At 45.8% G+C, this 11,417-nt stretch overlaps 3 protein-coding genes across 3 annotated transcripts in view; 1 reads left to right on the forward strand and 2 right to left on the reverse strand.

The window, feature by feature from the left end:
- The window catches only part of SARC_01132 (hypothetical protein), a gene marked incomplete at its 5' end in the record, with an annotated part of 5,750 nt that extends 5,323 nt beyond the window's left edge, over positions 1 to 427 (reverse strand). The window contains one exon of the mRNA XM_014305139.1: positions 327 to 427. Within this exon, the coding sequence (XP_014160614.1) occupies positions 327 to 427 (101 nt within the window). The remainder of the gene's footprint in view (positions 1 to 326) is intronic.
- Positions 428 to 2,311: 1,884 nt separating this feature from the next.
- On the forward strand, positions 2,312 to 7,944 carry SARC_01133 (hypothetical protein). Its single transcript, XM_014305140.1, has 4 exons — positions 2,312 to 4,000; positions 4,663 to 4,780; positions 5,160 to 5,264; positions 5,707 to 7,944. The coding sequence occupies exons 1-4, from the start codon at positions 2,361 to 2,363 to the stop codon at positions 6,607 to 6,609; spliced, it is 2,766 nt and encodes a 921-aa protein (XP_014160615.1). The 5' UTR covers positions 2,312 to 2,360; the 3' UTR covers positions 6,610 to 7,944.
- Positions 6,983 to 11,417, reverse strand: part of SARC_01134 (hypothetical protein) — a gene marked incomplete at its 5' end in the record, with an annotated part of 7,018 nt that continues 2,583 nt past the window's right edge. The window contains 4 exons of the mRNA XM_014305141.1: positions 6,983 to 9,327; positions 9,533 to 9,580; positions 10,179 to 10,272; positions 10,946 to 11,164. Coding sequence (XP_014160616.1) covers positions 9,296 to 9,327; positions 9,533 to 9,580; positions 10,179 to 10,272; positions 10,946 to 11,164 — 393 coding nt within the window. The 3' untranslated portion in view covers positions 6,983 to 9,295. The remainder of the gene's footprint in view (positions 9,328 to 9,532; positions 9,581 to 10,178; positions 10,273 to 10,945; positions 11,165 to 11,417) is intronic.

Consider the following 11,417-nt stretch of genomic DNA (forward strand, 5'->3'; position numbering starts at 1 on the left):
TGTGTGTGTATGTGTGTGTGTGTATACATACATACAGATACACTTATATACATATACATGTATAGAATTGACGAACTATGTATGGTAAATTAGCATAGTTGTTCCCTGGGAAATCGGTTTTCGACACTAAGGTATTTTTGCTGTACGCAAACGGCAAGGCTCTTGAAACAAACGATACGTATAAATCCAGGAGCTCAAAACAAAGCACAAGTATGATATGACCTTCATACTGACAGGTTTATAATTAACCAGAAATTCAAATCTATGTGCAAACATGTGTCCACTACTGAAAAATAAAATTTTAGTCCAACATTTAAAGTACATACCAGATGCTGTGCTTCCACTATATCGACCTACGATACCCAATACGAGAACGACGGTGACAAATAGACCGCCAAAGGTCTCTTTCCGTAATAGGTGCTTCATAGTGATGGCTATATAAATTTTCGAGCTAGTGTTTACTATGTGAGTTCAACTAACTACAACTTTCGAATGTAAAAACTAGAAACGTCAGTAGGGTAAATTAGAGTAGGGCTGACATAGAGAACCAGGGCGTCAGATCATAAACAAGACACACGCGTGTGTATAGCCCACTTTATCGTTTTCTATTATAGTCTCCTTTCGATACAGAACGTATATTTTTATATCAGCGACAAGCAGAGTATCAAGTATCAGCCCGGAATTAAAATTAAAAAAGCTGATTACACATCTTGTTGCTATGGTATCAAAAAAATGCCACAGATAGATGACGGCTCCCCTGTTTATATTCATGTACACACAGACTTATATATTTGATTAATACGTTTCTATCATCGACTCAAGCCATAGCCTTCTAAATTTGACATCAAGAAGCGAGACAACATCGTACAAGTTTATCGTAAGTATCACGAATTATTACCTCATCGTTCACTGCTATTCTCTTGTCCAATACTAGTACACAGACTCATTTGTATGTCTAAAGTGCCAGTTGTAGCTGTATCTGTAATTATTGTCAATCCAGGTACACATTCACAGACAGTGGTACATTTGAAAAGTACTGCTGTTATCTGCCGAGTGATATCTTGCTACAGTTTTTTAGGCGTTGGCTTATAAAAAAATGATGTGAAGTGTCGGATGTGCTATTTAATGAACATTTGGACGAAATATGTATCTAGGATTGAGTTATATATATGATATCGTCGTTAATGTCTTTGCATAATAAAATCGCTCATGATTTCTCAATTCCCCATGCAGATCATTGTTCTATTGGTCACATTCATCGCGCAGTCGGTATTTGGATGCCAGGGTTTAATAAATACATTTCAAATTCGAAACATCACATGCAAAACAAACTTGCCAATTTCAAATTCGAACACTCGTACTATTTTGGGTGTTGCCTTTGACTTCACGCTTTAATAGTTTAGATTGATTGCTATGTACAATTCATTCTAGGCAATCTAAAAATCAAGTGCCAGCGGTTCTCAGCAGAATTTAAACTTCTGTCGAATCACTCAAGTTTATTGTCACAACCCGGAAAGTCACTTCCATCAGATCTTTTAAAGAACGATTCTTCTTATTCTAGATGCACTCAAAAGTAGTTTGATAGATACAGCGATCTTATAAAAGAAAATATGTTTCTAAACATCGCGGTGTTTGGGGATGGGATTTATCGGCGTGTAGATAGTCACCCAGAAACATCACAAAGGCAAATCAATTTTCTTTCGCCAACATAACTCCAATTAAGCTGTGCGATGGCGTATGTATTACAAATCACGATTATATTACCGCAGTATATGTAGCGTTGTCTAGTTATCAAGCTTTCTACAAACCACCTCCATTACCATAGCCATAATCCTCTGGATAACGGGACTGAGAAAAAAATTGTCCCCCCGGGCGCGCGGCTATACAATTTTAATTCCCTGTCTCTACAGAGCGTCATCAGTCATCATCATCGTGCCTTAGCCCCAATTATGTCAAACCCTGGACACTAGAAAACCCTAAACCCAATTTTAGGTATAAGTATTTACATGAAGCTTGTTTATGTACACAGGGCTATTGTTTTGTTTTTATTCATAGCCTTCTTGATAGACATTATGTATTTATATATATATTGGCATTTTGACAAGCACGACTATATATATTTTGTATGGTACATACGTGCTGAACGCCTCAACGTGGTGATTAAAGTCTGGCACCCAACAACAAGAACAAGCACATGTGATTTTAAACGCACACCTATCCGCAATACTCTTCTCACTGTAAAGTAGTCCGGGATGTTCAGTGGTGCGATGAATTCGTTGTACGCAGGGAGTGCCCTTATGTGGCGACAGCGGTCATCGTGCCTGGCTTCAAGCTATACTCTACAATGCACTCATTTGCGAATGTATTCCCTTTCTCATGGAAGGGCTGGTCTGTCATGCACTAATTTATTTCACACAGGCAGTGTAAATATGTCTCGAATGCACAAGTCATATATGCTAGGGCGTAGGACCACTTTCCGCTCCTTCGTGACTGCAGGCGACGGCGCGGGTGGTAATAACGGCAAGAATACACCCGCAGCTGGGTATCTCAGCTCGGTGCCAAAAAGTGTAAAAGGTAAACCTGACAGCGTTTCGAGGACAAATGATTTTGATAAGCTAAGCACTACAGGTTCGCAGAAAGTAACTTGCGGGGATGCAAAGGCTGCTGCTGCGCTTAAAACTGAGGGTGGGGCGGTGAAGGGGAATGAGAATACACCCAAGACTGTATCAAGTGACCTACTTGGGGACTCGACAACAAGTGCAAGTAGACCACCACAATTGACAATTTCACAGAAAGGTATGGTCAAAGATGCAGAGGTGGCCAGCACGACCTCAAACCCAACATCTGGCACACCGCCAGTAGCGGTTGCTGCACAACACACACCAACAGCTACACAACTCAAGCACACGCCCGACAATACGACTACCTCTACAACCGTAGCGACAATGCCGATCACAAGCACAGCCGCAACGATACCCGCACCAAAGCCAAAGACAGCGCCTCTGTCTCAGACCATCGAAAATATACAAACTCAAGGCGACTCGATGTCAACCCTTGCAGACGTTGCTTCAAAGCGCGATGTAGGGACCACTTCAGCTACCTACACATACACTCCTAAACCAACAAGTACAACCGCAAATCAGACAACAGCTTCGTCCGCATCTACATCTAAACCGGTGTCAGCTGCCGGGAATACGCAACTTGCACCCGAGTCCGATATGAACTCATCACAGACAGGTACGGGAACGTCTCCAGCACAACTCACTCACCAAGAGTCGACAACTACCAAGCCGGCTGAATTGCATACGCCAACAAGCAGCGAGATACCTGCACAGAGTGGCAGTACTAAAGCAACACAGTCGACAACGCCGGCGGCGGGTACTAAACCAGCAGTAGGTCAGGTCGAGGCTCATGGCCCTGAAAGCAGTAGGGGCTCACCTGTAGAACCGAAGTCAGTACTCGGCCGAGAATCAGCCGGTAATGATACAGCACCCCCCACTCAAAGTGCGGGCAATGCAGGCCCGATGCCTAAGAATGAGGTGACCGCACAAACTGGTCCCCCACACGAGTCGCAAGTCTCTCATGCGGCGAAACCTCAAAGCGGCGAGAGGATGACCGGCAGTACAGATCCAACACGAGCGAACGAGGTTGGTAATAGTGTTGATAGCAGACTCTCCAACACTAGCAAGCAATCCCCCGAAATGATCTCATCAGAAAAGTTCGGTTCACAAATGGGGACGGGCGAGAGGCTGTTCGTGGGCGAGCAAACCAAGGGCAGTGGGGTCGCTGATGCTGGTACTATCAGATCTTCGGGAACGAAACCAATGTCTGGGGGCGATGGAGGCAATGGAATCCAATCGACAGGTGAGAAATTAGTGGGTGCCAACAACGAGGAAGCCTTGATTGACAAGGATGGCAAAATAAGCGTGCTCAATGCCATGCGCAATCTATTCTCTGGCGATTCTACCGATGAACCACAAAGAAAATTACCGACGCTGTGGTAAGTTAAATGACTTGTTGTGGTGGCCTGCGTTGCAATCGAACATGGCCCCGCAAATCTCTAGCAGATAACTTGACTTCTCGTTCCTATCTCTATTTCACCTGCGTGTGATTGTGGTGATGTATCAGTTAGCATTCCTGTCTAAAAAGGACTGGGCCATGCACTCTTGTGTGCCAATGTTTATTTGTGGATGTTGTGACGCTGTAGTGCAAGCGAATCGATATATATATGTATATATTAATATATATATACATATATAATATATATATATATACATATATATGATAAGTACAAAACAAGTATATGCAGAGTCAGAAGGGGGTTTTTTTCTGGAATAACGAGCAGTTTATAAATAGACTTTCTGTGTTGCCGATTCTCTTCGAATTAGCCGTTGACCTATATTTTCAGCAAGATTTCGATATCATATTTCCAGCTTGACATGTTCTTGAGATAATCGATATATTGAGATCATGAAGTGATATCAGTTTCACATTCTAAACCACTACCTTAACTCAGTGGATAGTCAGTCCCACACCGTTAAGCTGGCTATCCAAATTTATCTAATTCTGGCGTACTGTGCATGTATGCGAGCGCTCATCCAAATTCATTTGTTCCGAACTGAAAAAGCACCCTAAGCATTCGCCCACTTCTGTAATGTACAGGCATATTAAGCAACTAGCTATAGCTTTGATACCAGCCTTTATCGTCTGGGGTGTTCTTCATCGAAGGCATGTGAAGATAGAGCACCAGAGACAGCATGAAGTGGTGCACACTGAGGAGGTGAGTCAGACTTGATATATGTGCGCTGATGTGTAACTTTGCCCTTAGAAGCCCAACTCACGTGATCACGATTGCAAGATCACTCTGAGCCTCGCTTATCATCCACCTTAGAGCATTATGGTCCCGCATGAGAGTGATGAACTATCTTGTTCGCGTACTCTTGTCATGTGGCGGTACAAGTCTTGGTCGGTCGCGCTAGCTACACACTTATGTGTGTGTAGGTACTGGCGTTGGTAATTGCACTGGGCTCTACCAGATCACCACTGACTCGCTGATAAACACGTGCGGCACATTCGTGAATTCTGTACAGGCATTTGATTTATTGTTCGTCGTACCTACTACTAAACTTGTATCACCACTCCTTACACTATGTTCATAGGATGAACGTCTTCGAACCGAGAAGATTTTCGACGAGCGAATGAGCAAATGGGATCATTCCATGGCGGGTCAGGGTGCCACAGCGGGGGCGGAGCGACCTGACGGGGTATGTTCAGCGGTAGAAACGGCTTCTTTTCGCACCTGTTAAATAATTCAAATTTATGAACAGTTCGTAAGATAATGCATAAAACAGAAGATCTCACCTTACCACTGGGCAGCAGCTGTTGTTGACATGGTGCGCACGTACGAAATCTCTGCACTAATTGGGCCATCGTGTTTGTAGTCTGGCCGCATGTCGTTGACGATGGCATTGACAGTACTTTATTTGCCGGAAGTTCAAGAGTTGTGGTGGAGCCCGATGGTTCGCACACACGGGGATGTTTATTGATATTGCGCTAGTCGTACAAAGATTAGCGGCAAGGCGAGTGTATTCCGTCGTTTCTTCTACGAACACACATTGATTGGTAAATAGCCAAAGCACTTTACCTATGGTGTCGTCTGTTCGATGCTTGCCTGCAATGATTTTCTTCTTCTTCTTTCGCACGTAGATGGATCATGAGGCCGCCCGCGCACTACAAGAGTCGATCCAGGAGCTGAAAGAGCGACTGGATAAGCTAGAAACCCTTGCACGAGGCGAAAGGGAACTCCCAGCACAGCTTGTGTCAGCAGTCGGTGATACGGCCACACAGCAGTCTAATGCGATGCCCAATCGAGACGAAGAGGACAAATTGGCGATCAGTTCTCAAACTCAGACTCACTCGGCAGATGGGGCTGATTCAGATACACAGGGCGCACGACAGCCGACAGAGAGAAGCCCGGCGGGGTCATGGTCTAAGTGGCTATCTGGCTGGTTTACAAAGACCGGGGAGGAGAGAGCAGAGCACCAGAAAAATACTACTTTGCTGCGAGACGACACCACAGAGCATGCGACCGCTGTGCTGCCGGGTAATGGCGACGACGAGGTAGCCACACACGCTGAACCGATCGTGATGGGCACAGCCGAAGCGATAGGGAACGAGATAGAAGCACCAGCGAATGAGATAACATCATCCGCACCTGCTCAGGCGCAAGTTGAAGGCTGGGCTAATTGGCTTATGTCCAAGGTACAAGTGAGGCGTGAGTCACCCGCGACATCGACAACAATTGCACAGATCAGCAAGCCTCAACCGACCGGCGATAGCATCTTTGCACCGTTGAATAGTCTGGCGAGTGATATCATACAATACTACAGGGGCGATGTAGGCGATAGCACACCGTATCCACCCAATAGAGCTGTGCCTGCTACAGAGTTAGAGGCGGAGGATGCCATGATGCACCCAGGGCTGGCTGCGGGCGCGGGGGCTGACCTCGAGAGCGATACTGAGACTAGTAGTGAGTGCCTGATTTCCATGACATCAGAGGAGTCGGCAACTCAGTGGTTTGATTGGCTGGCGCCAAAAAAAAAGATCTAGCGGACAATCCATCACACACATCGGTCGAAAGTACTGGCCACTCAGAGCCAAATCGTCAGGGATCGCAGAGCATCGATGACGCATCCATATACCCGCTACCGCCTGATGAGGCGGATAGTTCATATCCCTCGTACCCACGTCCAGAACCTGAGAGTATTGAGCAAGAGGTTAGGCTACAAGACGGGCCATGGCATGTCAGAGCGTGGCACTTTGCACAGGAGGCTCTGCGAGTTGTTCTGCGACCCGATGCGAATGACGGGGCAGTGGTGGGGAGCAAGGCTCTGTCTGAAGGGGTACAAGGTATGAATGGCGAGACAAGGATAGACGGAAAAGGACCTGAAGCCGACAGCTCGACTGAGGGGGTTGCAGGGGTGGCTGATAGTCTGGAGACCGAGACAAGGGAAGCTATAGTCACTTGAAGTTCAGTTAGTAGTGTCAGTGGATGAAGCGGTCCACGTGCCGCAATCAAATAACTCGATTGCGATTCCGCCCGCCCCATTTTGACAGCGGACACGTACACTGCCGCTTCGGCTATTTCATGCGGCCTAAATGGTTTTTAAACGTTGTAGTCCGTTGTAAGTGAACAGTGTTTAGTAGTTTGATACCTGGGTATGTTTGGGCCGATGTAGGTGACGCTTATATGTTGGCTACAGGTTGATCCCGTTGACAGAGATAGGCTGGGAAAGTCGAGTCTGTTTGCAGAACCCGGTACGTATACTAGAGATCGACTAGGGCACACATAACGGGTGTGTTTGATTCGGCACTCACATATATCATCGAGTCGGAACGAAACAGTAATGTACAAAGAAGAATGTGGATCTCGTAGCACCCATGTTGGCTGATCCTTTGCCCAGCAGAACCCGAACTAGAAGAATTGTAGGCAGCACCTAGCGAAGCGAATGTAGACTTTGATTGTCAGTGGATGCTTTTTTCTCGAGCCCATGATGTCATACGCAGCAGGGGGTATTTTCCTAGATCATGATTGGTAGACGAATGGGGTATCTATCCAGCAGTTGACACAGGAGGGGCGATGAAGTAAAAGGATAGGCCTGCATGTCAAATCTCGACGATGCTTTGTACTCAAGTTCGTTAAACCGGAAGTGTCCGGTAACATTGAGCCAAGCGTGCAGTCCACTTAGTGGCAGTTGTAGGTTGCACTCTGCCAAGATATCCAGAGAACATAATACATTTGAAAACACAGTCTGCGTACGTGGGTATTAAAGGTATCTAGGGCTACGCTGAGACTACAAATAAAGAGACAGGCTGTGGAAACTCTTCCCTCTACTAGTGTAGGAGTACTTGCCGGCTCTTTGATAAAGTAATATTATATGATTGATGTAACAATCAATATTGATCTATGGGTGATTTGACCCTTTAATTACACTTACGTGTATCGTTTGCGCTACACCTCATTCGTATTTGTGTTGAGCTACAGGCTTAAGACTGAACTTCGCTGTATGGCATAATATCACTGATCTCGTTGATGGCGAGCCCCACACTGAAGAGTACGCACCAGCAGCCAAATGCAGTTTAGTAGGATGCTTCGGGTTTGCGGGCGCGATAGTTAAGAATAGCACGACCAACGCAACAGCGAAGGTCACGGAGAATTGTTCTGATAGTTCTCGCACCACAGCCATTCATGCTCACGAGACTCTACTCTGGAAACCACGTGCTGCTGAACTATAGGAATATGTAGCTCCAGCCGTTTACTGAAAATACTCTTAGCACGCAGATAACTGAGTCCACGCATCACCTTTCTCTCTCACATAGCACTTGGTGGCAGCTACAATCACTTGACGGGTTGCTTACGCAAGCCTCCCAAGCACACCCATATGGCGAATCAATGATCCCTCAGGCGTACATGACGTGCTCTCACACCGCCTGCGCCCAATGTTATGTGAACAGCACCGAGCGGGTTTGCCATTAAGAACACGTGCAATTGGCCTATATGTTGCGAGACTATGTCGAGCTGCACCATGGGCCTCACCACTACTGCTTTGGTTGTGCACTTTACTTCGCAGAATGAATTGATGGCGTAAATGGTTTCCCCAGCAAAAACCTGTACACCTCGTGTAGGTTCACAGTACACACCCAACGTGTATAGATACTTGTATGACCACGATGCAATAGACGTGAACACGATGTGATCCACTTAGCTCGCACACCACCCAGGTGTTCGAGGCGGCCCTCCTACGAACTGTTGATAAGCGCAATCATACGCAACAGAGGGGTCTCATAGAGGGGTCTCTGGTCTGCGTGTGCGCTGCGCATGACATAGTTCTCGTCAGCACTTGACTCCCGAAATCCGATGCAGGACACTCAGTATCCCGATTAAGAGACCTGCAAAACCTCAACAGCGGAACAGAAACTGGGACACCCAGTTCAAAGAATCAGAAAGAATTCCCAATTGTTAATGCGCCCGAAAGGGTTCAGTTAACGCCAACCAGGCTCAGGGCAAGCCTCAGTCGAGCTCGCAGATTCATGTACAGAGATCTATGGCCAGTCTTGCTGTTTGTGCATGCGTCGACCTCGGTGTGTGGCACCACACCAAAGTGGAGAGCATGCGGCCGAGACAGAGAATTGATTGGGACCTGGCTATAATAGACTGGGCTATGCAATAGTGCGGACTATCCATATCCCCGTTAACTCGCTTCGCAACGGTTATCGACAGTGTACCAGGGCTTGTTTACTCAACCACCAGCTCCTCCTCTTCTTCGTCTTCAGCGGTTGATTGGAATAAAAGGGAAGGCAATGTAGATAATCAGCTAGTTTCTTTTGTAAATCAGTGTTCAATCAGGGTTTGCTGTAAACTACACCCGTAGTCCCAGCCGTGCCATGGGTTAAGACCAAGCTTAGAGTAGAATACAGATTACAGTGCAATACACGTGCAGGCATGTGAAGAAATAACTGCGACAGCGCATACCTTCTTCTTCACTCTCGTCCTCTGACTTGCTGGCCAGTTCTTCGACCACTACACAGGCGGAGAGGGATAAGACGGGTGAATTAATTGTGTAAGTAGTACGCCCGGCATAGAATTGATTCAAATCCAAATTGCACTCGGATCGGATAGGCAAGGAAGATGATAAGACATCAGCAGGAATGCTAAACTTTCTGAAGAAAATAATATTTGTACAGTATACGGATACATACAATAGACATGAAGATACGTTGTATTTACGGGGACAAATCTAGGTGTAGAGTACACTTCTCACACGCCAAAGCCATACGACGAACCCTATCGACGAGTGAATAGACAGGCCTAAGCACCAAGCATTTATTCTGCCCACATAATGTAGCACAACCCTATAAACCCTACACATATCTAACGGAGCACAAAAAGTGCAGACCATCTCGGATGTTTTTGTTAGAATTTGTCGATTCACACCAATAAACCTGAACGATGGGAGCGGAATACATCCACACACCCTTGCACATCATATAGTACTGATACGTACGGATGTATCTTTTGTCACCCGTCGTTAACGAGCGACCTATACAACTTGGCATAAATATTGATACTTATGTTTGTCAGACATACACAACTTACACCGATATATACTGCCACATACTTTTGATGTATTGGGTAGCGAAGGCAAGCTGTGAGGTGGACACTTCTAAAGCGGATAGTTTGTGCACCAGATTCTGATATTCTTTTACCAGGCGCTGTAATGTATAGGAAGGTGAATCACAAAGGGTGTGAGAACGTCTCAGATCAATGGATTGACACGAGCAATATACAGAACACAACCCCCGCCTATCGGTTTATCGTCGACCGCGTTCTATAGATACATAAGAGACTGTACTGTTGTAAGTAGTACGCCAACAAGTGAATGTCCGCTTCTCGAATTTCAGATGGTGAAAACTGATATTTTTTTACATAGCCACTGACTGGGCTATAGTGCACTAGAAATTTAGACGTACACCCCTCAACAAGCATACGGCAGTGAAGCAGGACAAGCACAACAAGCTCTATGGTGCGTTACCATCAACCCAAACACACATCAGCAGATGCAGGAAGATATAATAGAGCCTCATCACACGACGCTCGACAAGCATACGGCAGTGAAACAGGACAAGCACTACAAGCTCTATGGTGCCTTACCACCAACCCAAACACACATCAGCAGATGCAGGAAGATATGATAAAGCCTCATCACACGACGCATGGACACACACCCCTCGACAAGCATACGGCAGTGAAGCAGGACAAGCACAACAAGCACTATGGTGCCATACCACCAACCCAAACACACATCAGCAGATGCAGGAAGATATAATAAAGCCTCATCACACGACGCGTGGACATGTGCTGGTACTTCCAAAAGTATCGACGTACCGCTGAATCGTCGCCGCCGGCGTCGTCCTTCAAGCCCTGGTCAATGGTGCTCTTGAGCAGCTCGGTGACCTTACTAGCCCCTACGCCGGTGTTGCTATCTAGCACGTGTCCGATGAGGCCTATAACCTCCACATGGTTGGTGATTGAGTCCTGCGTGCTCGGTATCAACATCTCTTCCAGCAGAAGCAATCGCACATCGTTGGATGTGTCAATATCCACCTTTGTAGTCGGAGGCAGATAGGAGTACGGTCGGTACATGTAAGAGTGTGTGCTAGGTGTGCTGAGCGTAGGCATGAGCCTTTGCTTTGAATTGTGTACACGAATGGCTTAGTATAAATACTATCAGATATGTCTACGGCCAAATTGAAATATTCTGTATATATATATATATATATATATATATATATATATATATATATATATATATATATATATATATAGTATTGTGTATATAGTTAGTGTAGTAGTAGTA

Source organism: Sphaeroforma arctica, assembly GCF_001186125.1.
Source record: "Sphaeroforma arctica JP610 unplaced genomic scaffold supercont1.43, whole genome shotgun sequence".
Classification (NCBI taxonomy): domain Eukaryota; class Ichthyosporea; order Ichthyophonida; genus Sphaeroforma; species Sphaeroforma arctica.

Coding starts and splice junctions, on each gene's coding strand:
- SARC_01133 (XM_014305140.1), top strand. CDS start 2,361: ATGTATTCCCTTTCTCATGGAAGGGCTGGTCTGTCATGCACTAATTTA. Junction 4,001..4,662: donor AGAAAATTACCGACGCTGTG/GTAAGTTAAATG, acceptor TGTAATGTACAG/GCATATTAAGCAACTAGCTA. Junction 5,265..5,706: donor GGGCGGAGCGACCTGACGGG/GTATGTTCAGCG, acceptor TTTCGCACGTAG/ATGGATCATGAGGCCGCCCG.